Here is a 21,979-nt window from a genome sequence, read left to right on the forward strand (position 1 = left end):
TTTTTTTGTTTTTTTTACAGGAGTCGGCTTCGGTGAAGGTGCTGGCTGCCATCAGCTTCTGTGACATCTACACCGACCGTAGCCACCCCGACCCTGAGCGCTTCCAGAGGGCTCACCGCTGCATCAGCGATAAGCAGTTCACTGATTTTGTAAGTGTTGTTGTTAGAGCTAGCATGGATGCTAAGTTGGAGCGTTGACAGGCATATCTGTCTTTTGCCTTTGGATAGAGTTCTTTATAGCCACTGACTATCAGTTCGTCTGATGTGTCTTTTTTTCGTCCTGCTTTGTAGTCAATTGTTTTTCTTTCGTCTTCCTATCGAGCAGTCTTTCTGACGTTGTCGTTGCATTCTCTCTCTCTCTCTCTCTCTGTTTGTCTCTTTCTCGATTTCTTCGCCCCGTGCAGAAAGAGCGAACGGAGACGCTGGTCATCAAGCCGCTCAACCAGCTGCTGTCCATGTTCGCCGGGCCGCACAAGCTCATCCAGAAGCGCTTCGACAAGCTGCTGGACTACGACAACTGCAAGGAGCGCTCGGAGCGGCTGCGCGAGCGCCGCGCCCAGGAGGAGCTGCAGGCGGCGCGCAACAACTACGAGGCGCTCAACGCCCAGCTGCTGGACGAGCTGCCCAAGTTCCAGCGCGCCGCCGAGGAGCTGTTCACGGGCTGCGTGCGCGCCTTCGCCCAGGCCCAGCGCGACTTCATGCGCCTCACGCTCGGCGAGCTGCAGCCCCTGCTACAGGTGAGGAAGAGGGGGAAATTTTAGTTTATGCATATTTTAGTTTAGCCTGGTTTTTTATTGTTGTTGTTGGTCAGACTACCCACAGCCTCGACTGGCTCATGCATAACTGTTGTTGTATCTCGGCTGCATTGAAAAAGAGGGTTGCCCTCAATGTAATCCCGAGAATGTTAAATAAAGGTTTCAAATCAAATCAAATCAGATCAAATCAAGTGGTGGTGTGGGGGGGGGGGGGGGATGGATGAGAGGGAAAGATGCAAAGATGCAATGCAAAGAGCAAAATGAGAGAGAGGAGAAGAGGGCTAATGTGACTTTGTATGCCTCACGCAAGCTGCAGCCACTGCTAAAGATGTTGCGTGGGGGCGGGGGGGGGGGGGGGGGGGGGTAGCAGAATTAGCAGGTTTAGCATGAATGAATGACTGATGAATGAATGATTGATGAATGAGAGAGAGATGGAGAGAGAGGGATAGAGGATGGAGACAGGATCACATACTGGATACATCATTCTTCAAGGTTATATGTGCACCTAACACTCAGAGAGATGCTACAGGTAAATAAAGGAGTAGAGCGGTGAAGAAGGGGGGGGGTACAGAGTGAGAGAAGGAAGGAAAACAAGTGAAAAAGAGGGGGAAGATGACAGAACACGTAAACCAGGTTTTTAATTGATTGAACTGTGTGTGTTCCACAGCTCTCGGGCATCGGTGGGACGGAGGGGAACCTGATCTCGCTGTTCCAGGAGGAGCACAGCCGGGTGGTGCAGCTGCTGCAGAACTTCAGCTTCTTCCCCGAGAACATGCCCCCACCAGCGGCACGCAAGCCCTTCGAGAAGAAGACCCTGGAGAAGCAGACCTCCAAGAAGCAGCTGCAGGGGCCGGTACGTCCCACCTAAAGTTCCCCAACCTTTAATATCCCATATTTGAACTGATCAATTATTCAAACTATTTCATTGTTTTGTTTTAGACAAATATGTGACCCTGTAAAGCGGAACCAGTCGTTTCGGTAAAATTTAGTAAATTAAGTTATTGTGCTCACGTGAACGGCCATAAACTAAGCTTTCCAACGATATGTATATCGAGGGTATTACACAAACTATCGCTAAGATAACCGCATCCAAAGTTGACATGGTTCTCCTGTCATGATATGCCAGAAGAGGAGAAATCACCTGTTTAAGCGGCGCGTGCACAACGGGAATGACAGCAAATGTGTTGAATCTTCGCCGGGTTTAACAGTCAAAACGTAGGTTTTTCAGTGAAATGCGTTCACGATATGAAACTGTAGACTGTATACCGCTGAATTATGCGAAAACGTGAAATTCAACATTTTAACCCGGAAGTTTGTTATTGTTGATTTTCTCAAAATAACGATGTGCGCAAAACGACTGATTTCGCTGTGAATGGTCGCATATAAGAATGAGTTTGTTTTTGAGAATGATCTCCTGTTTTGCTTTGGGATGAGCTACCCTCTAACTCTAACTTTTTTACGATATACGCTATTCCTGTGTCTCACTTTTCCCACTATTTCCTTTTCCTGCTGCAGCCAAACTATGTGCTGCAGACGGACGAGCATCGGGCGGGCCTGCTAGCGCGCTACGGCCCAGAGAAGCTGTTCCAGGCGGAGCGCAACTTCAATGCGGCGCAGGACCTGGATGTGTCCGTGCTCGAGGGAGACATCGTGGGCGTGATCAAACAGCAGGACCCTATGGGAAGCCAGAATCGCTGGCTCATCGACAACGGGGGTGCGTATTGGTTTGTTTGTCGGCCTGTCGGCCTGTCAGTCTGTCTATGTTGTTTGCTGCATGTGATTTGAACAGTCAGTTTTGCTTTTCTTGGAAGTGTAGGTTTTGCACCATTATGCTTTTTTTGTTTCATTTTATTCATGTTCGTGTTCTTTCTTTCCATTGGTTTTCCATACAGTCACCAAGGGCTTTGTGTATAGCTCCTTCCTGAAGCCTTACAACCCACGCAGGAGCCAATCGGACGTCTCCATTGAGAGCCAGTCGTCCAATGAGTCGGGCTACGGCGGCTCGTCTCCCGTCTTCTCACGGCAGAACAGCAACAGTACGCTGACCTTCAACCAGGAGACCGCCGCGGTCAGCTTCACTGCCGCACCCCCCTCCAACCACTCACACCCCCGCCCCGCACAGGACTCTGCCCCCTCCCGCCGCAACCCCTCCCCCAACTGCCAGTCCACCAATCAGGGAGACTTGTCGGACTCCTCCTCCCACAGAGGTTCAGCCAATCACAGGGAGCTGGCGGGCGAGACGCGCTACCGAAACTCGGCCAATCACAGGGAATACTCCTCGGACTCGTCCTCGTCTTACAGGATCCCCACGGGTCACAGGGGCTCGCTGGACGCCACTCCGACCAATCACAGGGAGTTCTCAGACTCCTCCGAAACAGACTCTTGTTCGTCCGGCAGGAACCCGTCGTGGCTGGAGACGCAGTCGCAGCGGTACGGCCAGTCGCACGCTGCCTTCAGCTCGCACCAGCGACGGAACCGGGACCGGGACGGCGGAGCGCCCCAGAGGCGCTCTCAGTACCCGCCCGAGGAGTACAGTGAGCCAGAGCCTGAGCCAGAGCCAGACCCAGAGCCAGAGGCCGACCCAGAGCTGGATGGACACCAGGTAAGGCAGAACCATTCCGCTCTCATACATATGCTGCAGTTTTACCAGAGCTGTAACGCTAGGACTTGGATGATTGTGCCTTTATAAAAAATCATAAAGGCACACTTTGTTGGAGTTGTTAACGCTGGGGCTGTTAACAACTCCAACAAGGTGCCCTCTTTGGAAGTTAAACACACATTTTGACACACTTATGTATAGATAAGTCAAAAAGGCCCATCTCGGTTATTTCCTCAACTACTTGATGTCTGCAGTGTGTCTGTACATGGAGGAATTACAGGGTTCAAAATATCACCTGTCAAACCTCTGTACTTAAAAATGTTCTGTGCAGAATTATTTGTCCAGTATTGATGTTTTGTATATGTGTCTTTCTTCCCCAGATCTACTATGCCCTCTACCCCTTCAGCGCTCGCTGTGCCAACGAGATGAGCATCTCCGCCAATGAGCGCATCCGCATCCTGGAGTTCCACGACATGACGGGCAACAACGAGTGGTGGCTCGGCGAAACCGGGGGCCGGCGCGGCTACGTCCCCTCCAACTACATCCGCAAGTCCGAGTACACCTGAACCTGACTCCTCTCCCCTCCTTCCCTCCCGAAAGCCTGAACCCCCCCTCGCCCCACCCCAAAAAATCACACTCGGACCCAACGCATGGTCTCCTCTCGACCTGCGGCGGTCAGACGAAGACCCACACTCCTCTCCTCCCAGCACTTGGACGTCTCCCGCGGCCGAAGACTGACGTTAGGGGTGGCGAGGCTGGGGGCCCCTGCGAGGAAGACCCCGTTTGAGGGCTTAGCAGAAGGAGGCCGCGCTGTCTACTCTATAGGAACACTAACGCCAAAGGAGTGATGGCGGATCGTGGTGGTGCCTTATTTTATTTTTTTTATCTTTTAGTATTTTTTTCCTCTCTTGTTTGAAATGATGGACGACTCTGATATGCTGGAGTGGCGTTGAAAAGAGGAAGGAAAAAAAGGACACTACAGTCTTGGGAAATTTTTCTTGTGGAATTTTTATATATATATATATATATATATATATATACATACACACACACACACACACACACACACACACACACACACATATATCTGAGAGCTGCTGATCCACTTGTGTGCAGAGAGAGGATTCTGTGAGACTACTTAAAGACCCTTCTTTCCCTTTGATCTTTGTTCTTATGCTTTCATTTCTTTCCACTCACTCACTCCATCTTTTATTCTCTCTCTCTCTCTCTCCCTCTCTCTATCCCTCTCTCTTACATATAACAATGCTGGGTGCAGTAGTGAAACACCATGTGGACTAAAGTTCTCCTCTCCAGTCGGTAGACGAGTCTTTGGACGGAGGCGTAGCCGCACGACACATGTTGCCAGATGAACTGCGTATTGGACTGTTTGAATGAACGGTCTTGGTGGCACACTTGTAACCTTGCTATCATCACAAGCCTGTGGAAGATAACGATGAACTTTGAACCCAGACTCAGTACTTAGGAGGCGTGATCAGAGTGTGCTACAACACACTGCTAAGAGGATAAAGTATTGGACGTCAAATTGTGTGTTTGTGTATGTACAGTATGTCTGTCTCTGAATGTGTGTGTGTTTGAGTGAGTGAGCGAGTGTGTGTGTGTGTGTGTGTGTGTGTGTGTGTTTGAAGAATGAAGGTCAAAACAATGCATTGGATTGAGTTTGATTTGGAGAGAATATCTATGGTCATCACAGCTGGACTCCCTCAAGCCTTGCTCTTAGACAATCTCACACTCCCGAGTGAAGACGGAGCCCTCTCTGATTCTACCCGAAGTTGCGCCAGCACGTGACTCCACCCACACCCACACACCCCAGCTGAACACTCCACTGCCTTACATGGGTGGGTAGGTGGACTAGAATGGAATTAGCTGTGGACGTTCAGTATTTTTTTTTTACATTTTGAACATATGAAAGCATAAGCAAAAGCATATACAATCTGGTTCATTATCCCTGTGGGAATGTTTGTGTAAGGAAGAGGTCTCAGGTCTTCAGCTTGGAACAAATAAAAAAGTTATTGAAAAAACTCACGTGGTGTGCAGTGAATGTGATTTAATTTCTACTACAGTGTACTGATAGAACAATCTTTGGATGACACAATACTTCAGATTATTATTTTGTTTTTTATATGAAAAATGATTACAATTATTGAACCGCATAGCTGAAAGACAAATAATAAGCCACACTTTGATTTTCGAGTCTGAGTGACACAAGTAGCCTACACATGCTGCAACCGAAGTCCTAAAAGACGTAGGCCACTGCTATTGGTATGGTATATACAGTATGGTACTGCTAACTGCTATTCCAGTCTGAGTGTAAGAGAGATATATGTTTCCAAAAATGTGTGAAATGTAATAAGTGATGATTTGCAAACCATTTCAATATTCACATATCTAATCGAAATTAAACACAAACAATATGCACGTTCGAAACTGATACCTTTTAGACATGAAACTATTATTCTGTATTCGATGTCAGATTCAGTATAAAGTTGGGATGGGGCAACAATAAAAACAAAAAAGTTGTGCAATGCTTTAAGAAAATTATCTGAAGAGACCAACATAAATGTTTTTGTTTTTATTTACTGTCCTCATGCCCCCAAAAGCAAGCCATAGGCAACGGTGGCAAGGAAAAACTCCCAGCTGGAAGAAACCTTGGGAGGACCCAGGCTTTTGGGGGAACCCATCCTCCTTGGGCTGGTGCTGGGACAGCAGATGTTCGAGAGAAGCTGAAACAGGAAAAGTCAGGCTTACTAGTTTTACAGCACGACGGTTTCCTTCACACCAGACAAAGTGAAACATTTGCCAGTATCATCACTTACATCTAACCATATAGTTGTGAAAGATGTACAAAGAAATGCCCAGTTAATGACAGACAGAAGCACAATTTACAGTTGCAATGATTTCCTGTTCATACATACACTTCAATTAATTTTAAACTTGCTACCTCTTAGTTGAGAGACTTCCAGCTGGGGCGGAGAGCTCTGCTTCCACCATGATTTCTCCTCGTCCTCTCTGTTGTATGATACTCTTGTTTGTGTGGTCAGGACACATTTAGGCCGAGTCTACTTGGAGGGAAGACATTCCGGTGATTAGTGTAACTAACCTTCTTTGTCAGACCGTCTAAAGCTGCGTACACACTGATAGCGCTCGCTCGGCACCTCATCGTTTTGCATTGCCCATGTTCTTGTGATTCACCTCTAATTTCTGAATAATATCAACAATAATAGGCTGTGATCGCTAGTGTGTTCATCTCTGGATAACATAACAGTGCAGAAACTTTCCTGGCATCATGCCATGCAAATGAACCCAATCTTCCTTACCTTGGCAACAATGTCCCAACACTTCTCATACAAACCATACAAGGAGATTACAGTATGATGACAGTTCCTGTGTCTTTGGTGGCAGCAGTTCCTGTGAAAATGCCCTCTCTCCTCCCCCTGGAAACTCCATCTTCCGGAGATGCTTCTTTTGCACCACTATGAAACACAACAGAACAGTTCTAATCGCTGCTCTATGTTTGTCTCAGCCTTACAGGGAGGCTACACCAGGTACACAAGTATCACAACAATTAATTTGCACTATAATCAATAGATTATATTGAAAAAAAATATTTAAAACTATTTTAACACTTGAAGCCTACCTTACACTGACAAGATTTTGGGAAAGATTCTTGAAAGACTGTAGTCTTTTGAGTAAAGTTTGAATGAGGGGCATTAGTTAAAAGACTACAATCTTTGAAGAATCTTTCCCAAATCTTGTCAGCGTAAGGTAGGCTTCAGTTGCGGACCTGGCGTGGCCCGGGTGTTAGAACCTGCATGTTTATAAAAGAGGTCTCTATCTGCCAGCCATCTCACTGACCTTGTCTGACCTGCTCCTTCTTGGTGTCCTGACGTCTTTTTTCAGAACTCTAAATTGATACTGCTTGTGCTGCTCCTTGCTGATGACAGCACAACCCGCATCTTGCCGCACCATTCCGTGGCCTCCTGCTGGGCAGCAAGAGTTCTGCGCCTCTCCTCCTCTGCTCGCTCCTTATCCTGCTTCTTCCTCACCTCTTCCTCATGAAGCCTCTGCTCGTTGTCCTTTGCAGTTTGTTGGAAGAGCAGCCGTTCCACCTGTTCCTCCTTCAACATTTTGTCGACCTTCTTTCCATAGCTTGGTTTAAAAAGCCGGAAGAAACGTCCTGGCGCCGAAGTGATTTTGTTTTTTATTTTTGTAGCTTTTTTTATGCGCTTTGTCCACTTCCTCTTGAATTTCTGGCGCCTTCTTTCATATTTCTCATTCTCATGTGCCGTCTTGCGTTCCTCTTCCTCCCTCTTTGCCATTATTTTGCTGCTAAGCTTCTTGAATTTGTCTTTCTTATGCTGTGCCATCAATAGTGCTTTTGCAATTTCTCGCTCCTCAGCCAATTCCATCTGAAGTTTTTTCTCCTTTTCCTTTTCTATTTTTTTCTGCTTGATTTTCTCTGCCTTTGCTTTTTCTTTGTGGAGTTTTTCCAGACGTTTCTGCCTCTCCTTTTCCTTCTTCTCCACGTCTTTCAAGGCCTTTTTATATTGGCTCAAGCGAGCTTTCAGGTTGGCTGTCTGTCGTTTCAGCTCCTTATCAACCCTCTTCTGGCCTTGTTCAAATTCAGCCTCTTCCAGCTGCAGCTTTTTCTTGGCGCTCTTTTTCCGACTGTCAGGCAGCTGTGATTTTTTGATTTTTTGGAAATCTTTCTTTTTCAGTGCCAGCTGGTCTTTCTCCTTTTTGTAAGACACCCTTGAATCTTTCTCCAGCTCTTTCATCAATTCCATTTTTTTTTCAGTGGTCAGTATCAAGTACTGTAATTCCTTGATTCGCTGGGTTGAGTCATCCTTGTTTCCTGTGCCCTCTTCCAGGTCAGTGCTGCTGCTGTCCTCAGAGTCACTGTCATCACTGTCCTCATTATTATTCATAGAAGCCTGAAAAACAAACATAAAAACATGATTATGGCCCATTCTGCACTCATGCTAACTTTTCATTCATTTCTGTCTCCTCAAAAGTAGAGGTGAGAGCATATTGGTATTGAATATTCCCTAGATGGGCCACATTGTCACTTCTGAAATACATACATCTGAATTTAGAACTCCAGTCAACATTCTCCTACCATTTCACCTCAACAAAACTAAAACAACGTGAACTCACTCTAGCTGATGGTGAGTGTATTCCATTCCTCCTGCCCACAATTGCAAGATTTCTCGCACAGATCAAGGTGGAGGGTGGTTCGTGAGAATCGTCTCTGAGAGGCAGGTCTGGCACAGATATGAACTTGTGGGGGAATGTACACGTCTCTCGGCAAGAGGAGCAGTCGGAGTTTAGTGAGTCAGAATCAGAGCCTGACTGGCCTCCATGGGATGACAACGAGTTTTGAGACAGGAAGTTGAATGTAGATGTGCGCTTCAAACCTCTGGACGTAGATTGAGCGGCGACATCTCTTCCTTCTTTCTTTGAAGGACAAGGGCCAGAGGAGAGAGGAGCGTCAGTCTTAACCTCGTCCCTCTCCTGCACCCCTGCCAGGGTCTCATCCTCGGGTTTGGTCTCATCCAACGGCGTTGCATCACTTTCCCGCTGCAGCCTGTCCATTTCCCATGCCTCGATCATGGAGCCATGGTCCCTCCTCATCTGCTTGATCTTGTCAGGAAGGCCTCTGACATCCAGACCAATGATTTGATTTAGTTCAGCCAGCTTTTTTTGTCTGGTGACTATCTGCAAATCCATGAGGTCGTTCGCTCTCTCAATTTTTCTTATTTTTTTCTTCATTTCTGCAGAAGAGACTTCAGCTGAAGGGCCAGGTGCTTGCACTGTTGGTGTTTGACTCTGGTTCCCAGGGGTCCTTGGGGCTGGCTGAAACCGGGTTGACGACAGTGGAGGGAGGGTAGCGTTGGATGCCCTGTCAAGAGGTGACACTTCAGGGAATCTGATCGTCGCAGTGGGCCTGTAGCCAAGGGCTGGATGTCCAGGGAAAACCAGTAAAATCTGTGCTTTGGGCTGAACTTTTCTTCCCTGGCATCCACATTCCTGACATACACATGCCTGAATGTTTGTACCGGTGCCAGCGTCACGCCGTCTCGACTGTACAGATGGAGCAGCTTCAAGTGGAAGAACTCTACGTGGGGCACCATTAGATGGAGTGACTTTAGGTGGAGCAGCTTGACGTGGAACGGCTTTACGAGGAGGGGCATTAGGTGGTTTGGCTTTGGGTAGAGCAGGTTTAGGTAGAACGGCTTGAAGTGGAGCAGCCTTAGGTGGAGACTTTGGTGTAGGCCGAAGCTCCCACACTGGCTCGAGGGTAGAACCAGAGGAGGTGGAGGAGCATCGGCTTTCCTCAGATGTTTCAATCTGCTGAAAGTGGGCAAAAAGTTGTAATAATTGTTAACTGGCTGAGTGCAGACACGACCCCCCCCCCCCCCCCCCCCTTGCCATTGCAATGGGTCATGTTTTCCTGCACACTGCGCCCCCTCTGTATGTATAGGCATCTCTACATACCTCCTCTTCATTCCCTCGAGAGCCGTCCGCCTGACGACCAATCATGCGTCTTATCACCCTCAGCTTGCCAATATCTGATGGGCTTCTCTGCACCTGCCATGCCACAAAGATTCTCTAGACCCTGTTCTGTAATGCACCACTGTACCCGAGGCATCACTTCATTTCTGTTTAATTCCATTAAATTCCGCTTTTACAACTCCATGCTAATTCATCAATGAATTCTATAAATAAACATACCACAGAAGAATAAATTGATTCCTGGCTGCTGCTGAGATCAGACTGCAACAAAATGAGTTCAATTCAGTTATAGTACATTTTATTATTCACTTCAGTTCAACACTGCTTACCCATCTTTTTTGATGAATTACTACTTCAATCTGGAAATACAGTATCAGTGGGTCAGTAACATTCAGAAGTAATAGGCTATGACTATATGACTTACAGGCTTGGATGGATGGATTCGTGTGCGAGGCATCTTCAGTTCTGAGGAGAAGAGACTTATCTAGTTAGGCCTACATAGTAACTATACAGTTACAGTGTATACTAATAATACATTATAGAAGTATGATATTTGAATTAAAATGCACATTGACCTTTGGATATCTTTCATCACCACCTTATCTATAGATCATCAAATATACAAAAATAAGTCATGCCTGTGAATAGCGTTAGATTCTGAATGTATCAGCAAATTCATTGTTACTTACCAGATCACCTATTATGCTGTAGTCTTATGTGGGTTTAAATAGATTTTTCACTCAGCAATACTTTTTGTGTCCTCATCTAACAGTTGCTGTGGTAAAATGGGCTTTTATTTCGTTTGACCTGGTTTTAAATACAAGGTTCTGAGGTGACGCACTGGTCCATTATGACATCATAATAACACTATGGTAACCAGTATCGAAGGGTCTTGACAAGACAAAAGACACTAGTTCTAGTGCGTTTCCATCATGCGAATTATTTTAGTGATGCGCATCTGTGGTAATGCGCAGAAATAAAATGCGCATTAGTCGCCGTTTCCAACATCAGTTGAAAGGGACGTTGGAAGTATTTGACAGGGGATACGGTGATGTCAGGCTTTCAACCACGTACATTTTCACATTTGAACTGATAAACAAACCATTTTAACGCTTATTTTTTTCGGTGGGACAGAAATACAGAGAAAGCAGTGCCCGTCTTCTGTCTGACTCGCGTGATGTGAACATACCGTAGCCTGTCTGCAATTGGCTACACTACACTGCTTGACACTACCCCACATGGATAAATGTTGCACGTTAACAATGGATAACCTTTCAGAAAGTATTTATTGTACGAATGGGTTAGCAAAACCATAGCTTTTGGCGAACGGAGATGCAGATCATCACCCTAACTAATTTGTTTAGCCTGTTCTGCGTTCACTCGTCTCCAGCGAGAGTGAAATACATGTTTTAAAAGCTGTGTAATCGCTATTATAGCCTATTACTATCTGCTGCGATATTTACCTCTGTTACAACAATTTGTGATGTATGCCCATTTAACTTATAACTTCGCCTATAGGCCTACAACAGTCTAATTTCGAGTAGCCTATGAGACCCATGTCTATATGGCTCCTAATGCATGATAGGCCTATAAGCTTATTATATATTTTGCAAGGACATGTAAAAGACATATAGGACAAGGCTAATGACAGAATTGTACGCTGAAATTCAATATAAACTTTTGAAGCCTACCTCAGCCTATAGCATTTTTGCTATGGTAATTGTGTTGCACATACCAGGTTAACTAGTGTCAATCCATGTCCATTTTTGATTAGACTAGCCAGTCTCTATGCTGTTTGCTTTGGTCGTTGTTTTAAGGAACGTTATTTTATCGCTTCTACACACGCCATCTCCAGTGGTTCAGGTTTACGCAGACGAGCACATACATTGAATGAGCGCTGACCCCACTACTCCCCTAATTGCACGACTCTTCATTTGATAACACAAAATAAATTAAGAGATGTTCTAATCTGCAAAATGTTTAGGCTAGTTATCTTTTTCTTTCAGTCTGCGGTTCCATATATTGTTCAATTGTGCCGTAACCAGCAGTCTCCTCGAGACCCTAACCTTGTAGATCATAGGCAGAGAAAGCATTCTCTGGGAACAGAACACAGTTGCTTGTCCAGTGTATCCATGGGTCTACAGGGAAAGTGACAAGGGATGCGCACTTCACTGACCAACAGTGGGTGGAGAGCTTTAGATTCAGTAAGTCCAGGTTTGAAGAATTATGAGTATTATGCCGAATGATAGGCCTGACTGTTGCCCCCTGTAGGTTGCTCGTTATTATCGGACGCCTAACCCAGGGCAACTTCAGGGCGTACGACATTATTAGGCTAAAGCCTATTTTGTTTCACATTTAGATTGATCGCATTCTCAACGATTACCCGGTGGTGAGCCTACAAATCCATTTGATAAATTTGATACAATTTCATTAGGCCTATGGGCTTTTGTACCTATTTAGAAAAAAAAATAGGTTACGTCACGCTATGCGAATAAACCGTTTCCATCACCTTTATTCGCATTATACCTTATACACATCGATAGTTAATCCACCTCTCTCTAGCGAATAAAATATCTATTAGACATATCTATTAGACATTTTAATGCGCATTTCACACGTCTCCAACCGAGATTTCTTATTCGAATAGTTAAAATGCACATTAGAAAGTTGGATGGAAACACAACAGGGAAGCCAGAGAGGATATTTGGGGAAGCGACACTGGATGCGTAACTGAAGCGTTCCCTTCGCGACGCGTAAAAAACTTGGCAATCCAAAAGTGGCGAGTGCACACTGGCTGCGCATCTCGGAAGTTATAGCGGGCTATATCTAGTTGAATTCTCCAGAACTAGGTGTATCAAACTGTAGTGGAAGCAATTTATTGATATACTGGCCTACACATAAAACTGTTATTGTTTTCTTGAGAGAAAGTAGGCAACTTCCTCGGAATATATGACAGCAGCTCTAGTTTTGGAGGTAGGCCTACTACCAGGCATGAAGTAGAACTGGCACGCAGCGTATCCCCCAAGAAAAAATCCACTGTATTTTGAAAGCAAAATACCTCGAACTTAAATGGGTAGAAAAGCCTAGGCTATAGGCCTACTGTAATGAATTTGTATCAAATGGATTTGTAGGCTCACCATCGGGTAATCATTGAGAATGCGATCAATGTAGGCTAAATGTGAAACAAAATAGGACGAAGGAAAGAGTAAGACAGCATAGGCCATCTCGAAACAAGATTAAACGAACAAAAAAACATGGGGTCAGGTGTTTTAAGTTGAGTCTCAAAGTATGTTACTCGAATACATATTCTTCAACAACACAATTTTTTTAGCCACACATAAGTCAAACTTACCGAATATCACTTATGTTCTTGTAGTCTATTTGATTTCTCTCAGCAGTTTAATTGTAGTCTATCCAGTGAGTCGCTGGTTGAAATCTGGTTGAAATGTTACAAGGTTGTACAAGGCTATATTGCACAGTGCTTATGATTATGACATCATAATGACGAGAGTAGCCTACGTGATACTGTGCTCAGGTGTTGGAGTGTTCACAGGTTGCCAAAATGGTACCTTTGTAATTTTCTTAATTCTGTCCACACGACATTCATAACAAATATGTGTCCCTCCAAATTAGAATGTAAACTACCGGTGTCCCATTGTCATGGTTACCTCTGTTGCTCTTACCATTTTCATGTCAATTTCTAAAATTCTCAATTTTATTTGCCCACATGGATGCCAACTCAGGTTTCAGTGTGACTTGCATTAACCCTCAAGACCCCAGTGGAATTCCAAAACAAAAAGGCAATTTGGGAAACATTTCAAATGACCAAGAATAAAGCTAATGAAAAGTGTCCATTGATAGTTTCTTTCAGTTTAAAGATTAAAAATAGCTCTTTCAATGTGATCCATTAGGAATTATACATTCATATTTTCCATAAACGGGCACTGAACTGTATTAAAAAGAATAATTTGCGACCAAACGAGTATTCAGTCCTCTTGTTAACTTAGATAAAATACCTTTGGTAATAAGTTATAATAAAAACATGTACTGTAGGTACATTGTATTGTTGTGCAACATATCAGGTGATTGAGGGGTTCAGTTGTTCTGTTGGCAAAGCAGAGAAATGCCGTCCAGAGATTTTACATTTTCATTTGTGGCATGAATCAGTGTGACACTGTGATAGGAAGACGATAGCAATACAATTAGTGTTAGCTACTAGTGGTTGTAGAATAAGATTTGGATAATAAATATACTGTGGATCTTTTTACATGTCATATCAAAGTCGTTAAAATCATATTGAAACACTGAAAACTGTCACAACATGTGACACAAATGTAAAGTTACAGTGTGCATAGTAATAATCATTATTTACAAATCAATAATTTATATGTTATATACTGTATAATATGTTATACTGACATATGGATTCAAACCGGTTGCGGGACATTCTGTCTGCAACATATGATACTCAGAGACAGCTATCAGTGCTCCAGTAGTCCGCAAGACATGGCAAACGGTGGATGCCCATCAATATATTAAAACCGATAAAGGCCCTCATCTCCTCCTCTGACACATCATATCATGTGGCAGAAGGATTACATGATGCATACATGTTTACTCAACAAGATTGGTGTGACAGGGCGAGTAGCCACCGTCACGGCAGCGAGGCACTGCCTACTATAAGACATTTGAATGTGCTTTTTCTTGTACATGTGTGTTGAATGTGTGTGGTGACTCTGTGTTTTAAATTGTTGGGATACTTGTTGTTTAGGCCTATGGCAAAGTTTAGAAGATTGTTCTTCAATATGTCTAGATGTGTAGACTCTTTGTTGGCTTGTTGGTTCTGAAACACCCCTGTGCTGTTTTGCATTGGTATGGTCCAATTACAGGGGTGCAATCAGGCCCTATTTAAAACCCATGCCTGTAGTTGCTGGGGAGGAGAGAGAGTTGCCTGTGAAGAGACGTAAGACTAGATAGCTCTACTCTAGTTTATGACTAGTTGCGTAGTCTATTGTGTCTAAACGGTCTTTGATATTGTTTTGACTTTTGTCTTAGCTTTCTATGACTATGACTATCAAGTCATTTGTTTTCCCTTTCTTTAGTCAAAAGTATTTTATTTTTCCTCTTTTTTTAACATTCTAAATGCCTTTGCTGAAACCAATAAATCCCATCTTATACCTTATTTTGAGTGCTGTTCCATCTTCCTCACAACCGCCCGACACATCTACTTTTAACAATTGGTCAGAAAAAAAATACTCCAACAAGCTGCCACAAAATGTCCAGGACATTGGTGACTGTCCATTTTGGGCCTACTTGGACATCACACGGCTCAGTAGGAGAGACGAGTTTCAGACCAAAGTTCCTCTTCATTCAATTCATGTCTCTCATCTGCACTGCTCTTGGTCCTCCCCTTCTTGCTCCTGCTCACCCCCTTGCCCCTCCACCCCCTCTCCGCTGTTGACATCTCCCTCTCCCTCCTCTCTGTCGACCTCTCTCACTCCTCACTCTCACTGTCATCTCCCCTGTTCCCCATTCAACTGCCTCCTCCAGCCTTCATCTCCAACTCTTCTTCCACCTTATTCATGTCCAGCAAAAATAATTTCATTACCTATAAATCATTTTATGAGTGGCCAACACGACAATAAACTACTTGAATTTCAAACACCTAGGGCTACAACGCAGTGTGGCACTGAATATTATGTAAAATAGGCTGTTCATTTTTCAGCAAAAATCACATATTGTCTAGGCCTAATATAAAACATTAATATATGAGTTATTATTTTTGTAGCCATCTATCCATCCATCTATCCATATCCACAATCATAAACACCGGGGGTAACACTAGGGAGGGGGGTAGTGTAGGAGCCGGGTAAGTTCACACAATTATATTGTTGTGTGTCTTTCGTTTCCCCTAAAAATAACATTGACTGATACTGTATGATGGTCTGTTTGACGCCTATGTTTGTGTGTGGTTATTTTCTTTTTTCTTTTTAAGTTGTCAAAACTGAAGGCATTATTAAAGATTAAACTCCTGTTCATTGCACCGCATCTGTCGTGTCTCTATTCCCCACTAGTGGGGCCCGACCCACACAGAACCACTGATTGACATGAACGCTAATGAAACCAATTGCCATTTAATTTGTGTTTACATGGATTTGGTCCCATCCAACGGCATTGCATCAGTTTCCCGCTGCAGCCTGTCCATTTCCCATGCCTTGATCATGGAGCCATGGTCCCTCCTCATCTGCTTGATCTTGTCAGGAAGGCCTCTGACATCCAGACCAATGATTTGATTTAGTTCAGCCTCCTTTTTTTGTCTGGTAACTATCTGCAAATCCATGAGGTCGTTCGCTCTCTCAATTTTTCTTATTTTTTTCTTCATTTCTGCAGGAGAGACTTCAGCTGAAGGGCCAGGTGCTTGCACTGTTGGTGTTTGACTCTGGTTCCCAGGGGTCCTTGGGGCTGGCTGAAACCGGGTTGACGACAGTGGAGGGAGGGTAGCGTTGGATGCCCTGTCAAGAGGTGACACTTCAGGGAATCTGATCGTCGTAGTGGGCCTGTAGCCAAGGGCTGGATGTCCAGGGAAAACCAGTAAAATCTGTGCTTTGGGCTGAACTTTTCTTCCCTGGCATCCACATTCCTGACATACACATGCCTGAATGTTTGTACCGGTGCCAGCGTCACGCCGTCTCGACTGTACAGATGGAGCAGCTTCAAGTGGAAGAACTCTACGTGGGGCACCATTAGATGGAGTGACTTTAGGTGGAGCAGCTTGACGTGGAACGGCTTTACGAGGAGGGGCATTAGGTGGTTTGGCTTTGGGTAGAGCAGGTTTAGGTAGAACGGCTTGAAGTGGAGCAGCCTTAGGTGGAGACTTTGGTGTAGGCCGAAGCTCCCACACTGGTTCGAGGGTAGAACCAGAGGAGGTGGAGGAGCATCGGCTTTCCTCAGATGTTTCAATCTGCTGAAAGTGGGCAAAAAGTTGTAATAATTGTTAACTGGCTGAGTGCAGACACGACCCCCCCCCCCCCCCCCCTTGCCATTGCAATGGGTCATGTTTTCCTGCACACTGCGCCCCCTCTGTATGTATAGGCATCTCTACATACCTCCTCTTCATTCCCTCGAGAGCCGTCCGCCTGACGACCAATCATGCGTCTTATCACCCTCAGCTTGCCAATATCTGATGGGCTTCTCTGCACCTGCCATGCCACAAAGATTCTCTAGACCCTGTTCTGTAATGCACCACTGTACCCGAGGCATCACTTCATTTCTGTTTAATTCCATTAAATTCCGCTTTTACAACTCCATGCTAATTCATCAATGAATTCTATAAATAAACATACCACAGAAGAATAAATTGATTCCTGGCTGCTGCTGAGATCAGACTGCAACAAAATGAGTTCAATTCAGTTATAGTACATTTTATTATTCACTTCAGTTCAACACTGCTTACCCATCTTTTTTTGATGAATTACTACTTCAATCTGGAAATACAGTATCAGTGGGTCAGTAACATTCAGAAGTAATAGGCTATGACTATATGACTTACAGGCTTGGATGGATGGATTCGTGTGCGAGGCATCTTCAGTTCTGAGGAGAAGAGACTTATCTAGTTAGGCCTACATAGTAACTATACAGTTACAGTGTATACTAATAATACATTATAGAAGTATGATATTTGAATTAAAATGCACATTGACCTTTGGATATCTTTCATCACCACCTTATCTATAGATCATCAAATATACAAAAATAAGTCATGCCTGTGAATATAGCGTTAGATTCTGAATGTATCAGCAAATTCATTGTTACTTACCAGATCACCTATTATGCTGTAGTCTTATGTGGGTTTAAATAGATTTTTCACTCAGCAATACTTTTTGTGTCCTCATCTAACAGTTGCTGTGGTAAAATGGGCTTTTATTTCGTTTGACCTGGTTTTAAATACAAGGTTCTGAGGTGACGCACTGGTCCATTATGACATCATAATAACACTATGGTAACCAGTATCGAAGGGTCTTGACAAGACAAAAGACACTAGTTCTAGTGCGTTTCCATCATGCGAATTATTTTAGTGATGCGCATCTGTGGTAATGCGCAGAAATAAAATGCGCATTAGTCGCCGTTTCCAACATCAGTTGAAAGGGACGTTGGAAGTATTTGACAGGGGATACGGTGATGTCAGGCTTTCAACCACGTACATTTTCACATTTGAACTGATAAACAAACCATTTTAACGCTTATTTTTTTCGGTGGGACAGAAATACAGAGAAAGCAGTGCCCGTCTTCTGTCTGACTCGCGTGATGTGAACATACCGTAGCCTGTCTGCAATTGGCTACACTACACTGCTTGACACTACCCCACATGGATAAATGTTGCACGTTAACAATGGATAACCTTTCAGAAAGTATTTATTGTGCGAGTGGGTTAGCAAAACCATAGCTTTTGGCGAACGGAGATGCAGATCACCCTAACTAATTTGTTTAGCCTGTTCTGCGTTCACTCGTCTCCAGCGAGAGTGAAATACATGTTTTAAAAGCTGTGTAATCGCTATTATAGCCTATTACTATCTGCTGCGATATTTACCTCTGTTACAACAATTTGTGATGTATGCCCATTTAACTTATAACTTCGCCTATAGGCCTACAACAGTCTAATTTCGAGTAGCCTATGAGACCCATGTCTATATGGCTCCTAATGCATGATAGGCCTATAAGCTTATATTATATATTTTGCAAGGACATGTAAAAGACATATAGGACAAGGCTAATGACAGAATTGTACGCTGAAATTCAATATAAACTTTTGAAGCCTACCTCAGCCTAAAGCATTTTTGCTATGGTAATTGTGTTGCACATACCAGGTTAACTAGTGTCAATCCATGTCCATTTTTGATTAGACTAGCCAGTCTCTATGCTGTTTAAGGATCCGCTTTGGTCGTTGTTTTAAGGAACGTTATTTTATCGCTTCTACACACGCCATCTCCAGTGGTTCAGGTCTACGCAGACGAGCACATACATTGAATGAGCGCTGACCCCACTACTCCCCTAATTGCACGACTCTTCATTTGATAACACTAAATAAATTAAGAGATGTTCTAATCTGCAAAATGTTTAGGCTAGTTATCTTTTTCGTTCAGTCTGCGGTTCCATATATTGTTCAATTGTGCCGTAACCAGCAGTCTCCTCGAGACCCTAACCTTGTAGATCATAGGCAGAGAAAGCATTCTCTGGGAACAGAACACAGTTGCTTGTCCAGTGTATCCATGGGTCTACAGGGAAAGTGACAAGGGATGCGCACTTCACTGACCAACAGTGGGTGGAGAGCTTTAGATTCAGTAAGTCCAGGTTTGAAGAATTATGAGTATTATGCCGAATGATAGGCCTGACTGTTGCCCCCTGTAGGTTGCTCGTTATTATCGGACGCCTAACCCAGGGCAACTTTAGGGCGTACGACATTATTAGGCTAAAGCCTATTTTGTTTCACATTTAGATTGATCGCATTCTCAACGATTACCCGATGGTGAGCCTACAAATCCATTTGATAAATTTGATACAATTTCATTAGGCCTATAGGCTTTTGTACCTATTTAGAAAAAAAAATAGGTTACGTCACGCTATGCGAATAAACCGTTTCCATCACCTTTATTCGCATTATACCTTATACACATCGATAGTTAATCCACCCCTCTCTAGCGAATAAAATATCTATTAGACATATCTATTAGACATTTTAATGCGCATTTCACACGTTTCCAACCGAGATTTCTTATTCGAATAGTTAAAATGCACATTAGAAAGTTGGATGGAAACACAACAGGGAAGCCAGAGAGGATATTTGGGGAAGCGACACTGGATGCCTAACTGAAGCGTTCCCTTCGCGACGCGTAAAAAACTTGGCAATCCAAAAGTGGCGAGTGCACACTGGCTGCGCATCTCGGAAGTTATAGCGGGCTATATCTAGTTGAATTCTCCAGAACTAGGTGTATCAAACTGTAGTGGAAGCAATTTATTGATATACTGGCCTACACATAAAACTGTTATTGTTTTCTTGAGAGAAAGTAGGCAACTTCCTCGGAATATATGACAGCAGCTCTAGTTTTGGAGGTAGGCCTACTACCAGGTATGAAGTAGAACTGGCACGCAGCGTATCTCCCAAGAAAAAATCCACTGTATTTTGAAAGCAAAATACCTCGAACTTAAATGGGTAGAAAAGCCTATAGGCCTACTGTAATGAATTTGTATCAAATGGATTTGTAGGCTCACCATCGGGTAATCATTGAGAATGCGATCAATGTAGGCTAAATGTGAAACAAAATAGGTCGAAGGAAAGAGTAAGACAGCATAGGCCATCTCGAAACAAGATTAAACGAACAAAAAAACATGGGGTCAGGTGTTTTAAGTTGAGTCTCAAAGTATGTTACTCGAATACATATTCTTCAACAACACAATTTTTTTAGCCACACATAAGTCAAACTTACCGAATATCACTTATGTTCTTGTAGTCTATTTGATTTCTCTCAGCAGTTTAATTGTAGTCTATCCAGTGAGTCGCTGGTTGAAATCTGGTTGAAATGTTACAAGGTTGTACAAGGCTATATTGCACAGTGCTTATGATTATGACATCATAATGACGAGAGTAGCCTACGTGATACTGTGCTCAGGTGTTGGAGTGTTCACAGGTTGCCAAAATGGTACCTTTGTAATTTTCTTAATTCTGTCCACACGACATTCATAACAAATATGTGTCCCTCCAAATTAGAATGTAAACTACCGGTATGTCCCATTGTCATGGTTACCTCTGTTGCTCTTACCATTTTCATGTCAATTTCTAAAATTCTCAATTTTATTTGCCCACATGGATGCCAACTCAGGTTTCAGTGTGACTTGCATTAACCCTCAAGACCCCAGTGGAATTCCAAAACAAAAAGGCAATTTGGGAAACATTTCAAATGACCAAGAATAAAGCTAATGAAAAGTGTCCATTGATAGTTTCTTTCAGTTTAAAGATTAAAAATAGCTCTTTCAATGTGATCCATTAGGAATTATACATTCATATTTTCCATAAACGGGCACTGAACTGTATTAAAAAGAATAATTTGCGACCAAACGAGTATTCAGTCCTCTTGTTAACTTAGATAAAATACCTTTGGTAATAAGTTATAATAAAAACATGTACTGTAGGTACATTGTATTGTTGTGCAACATATCAGGTGATTGAGGGGTTCAGTTGTTCTGTTGGCAAAGCAGAGAAATGCCGTCCAGAGATTTTACATTTTCATTTGTGGCATGAATCAGTGTGACACTGTGATAGGAAGACGATAGCAATACAATTAGTGTTAGCCACTAGTGGTTGTAGAATAAGATTTGGATAATAAATATACTGTAGATCTTTTTACATGTCATATCAAAGTCATTAAAATCATATTGAAACACTGAAAACTGTCACAACATGTGACACAAATGTAAAGTTACAGTGTGCATAGTAATAATCATTATTTACAAATCAATAATTTATATGTTATATACTGTATAATATGTTAAACTGACATATGGATTCAAACCGGTTGCGGGACATTCTGTCTGCAACATATGATACTCAGAGACAGCTATCAGTGCTCCAGTAGTCCGCAAGACATGGCAAACGGTGGATGCCCATCAATATATTAAAACCGATAAAGGCCCTCATCTCCTCCTCTGACACATCATATCATGTGGCAGAAGGATTACAGTACATGATGCATACATGTTTACTCAACAAGATTGGTGTGACAGGGCGAGTAGCCACCGTCACGGCAGCGAGGCACTGCCTACTATAAGACATTTGAATGTGCTTTTTCTTGTACATGTGTGTTGAATGTGTGTGGTGACTCTGTGTTTTAAATTGTTGGGATACTTGTTGTTTAGGCCTATGGCAAAGTTTAGAAGATTGTTCTTCAATATGTCTAGATGTGTAGACTCTTTGTTGGCTTGTTGGTTCTGAAACACCCCTGTGCTGTTTTGCATTGGTATGGTCCAATTACAGGGGTGCAATCAGGCCCTATTTAAAACCCATGCCTGTAGTTGCTGGGGAGGAGAGAGAGTTGCCTGTG

General features: G+C 43.5%; 2 protein-coding genes and 1 long non-coding RNA gene across 7 annotated transcripts in view; 1 reads left to right on the forward strand and 2 right to left on the reverse strand.

Annotated features, from left to right (window-relative positions):
- dnmbp (dynamin binding protein) overlaps positions 1-5,393 on the forward strand; it is a 57,815-nt gene extending 52,422 nt beyond the window's left edge. For both annotated transcript variants that reach the window (XM_062525901.1, XM_062525900.1), the window contains exons 12-17: positions 21-149; positions 404-736; positions 1,422-1,607; positions 2,270-2,468; positions 2,647-3,356; positions 3,734-5,393. In XM_062525901.1, coding sequence (XP_062381885.1) covers positions 21-149; positions 404-736; positions 1,422-1,607; positions 2,270-2,468; positions 2,647-3,356; positions 3,734-3,919 — 1,743 coding nt within the window. In that variant the 3' untranslated portion in view covers positions 3,920-5,393. The remainder of the gene's footprint in view (positions 1-20; positions 150-403; positions 737-1,421; positions 1,608-2,269; positions 2,469-2,646; positions 3,357-3,733) is intronic.
- A 535-nt stretch (positions 5,394-5,928) lies between these two features.
- Positions 5,929-13,311, reverse strand: LOC134070113 (calponin homology domain-containing protein DDB_G0272472-like). Of its 4 annotated transcripts, XM_062526344.1 has the most exons (9): positions 13,240-13,311; positions 10,312-10,352; positions 10,107-10,148; positions 9,870-9,962; positions 8,529-9,725; positions 7,227-8,305; positions 6,689-6,844; positions 6,313-6,430; positions 5,929-6,094 (listed from the first exon to the last, which is right to left on the reverse strand). In XM_062526344.1, the coding sequence occupies exons 2-6, from the start codon at positions 10,342-10,344 to the stop codon at positions 7,268-7,270; spliced, it is 2,403 nt and encodes an 800-aa protein (XP_062382328.1). In that variant the 5' UTR covers positions 10,345-10,352; positions 13,240-13,311; the 3' UTR covers positions 5,929-6,094; positions 6,313-6,430; positions 6,689-6,844; positions 7,227-7,267. The 4 variants fall into 4 exon arrangements, with proteins under 4 accessions (XP_062382328.1, XP_062382325.1, XP_062382326.1 ...); XM_062526341.1 differs by having other exon boundaries at positions 6,313-6,844; XM_062526342.1 differs by lacking the exon at positions 13,240-13,311 and adding an exon at positions 10,577-10,651 and having other exon boundaries at positions 6,313-6,844.
- A 3,013-nt stretch (positions 13,312-16,324) lies between these two features.
- On the reverse strand, positions 16,325-20,440 carry LOC134070653 (uncharacterized). Its single transcript, XR_009936944.1, has 5 exons — positions 20,369-20,440; positions 17,437-17,477; positions 17,231-17,272; positions 16,994-17,086; positions 16,325-16,851 (listed from the first exon to the last, which is right to left on the reverse strand). It is a non-coding gene; the product is annotated as an uncharacterized LOC134070653 (long non-coding RNA).
- Between the last annotated feature and the right edge of the window lie 1,539 nt (positions 20,441-21,979).

This window comes from Sardina pilchardus, chromosome 22 (genome assembly GCF_963854185.1).
Source record: "Sardina pilchardus chromosome 22, fSarPil1.1, whole genome shotgun sequence".
NCBI lineage: Eukaryota > Metazoa > Chordata > Actinopteri > Clupeiformes > Clupeidae > Sardina > Sardina pilchardus.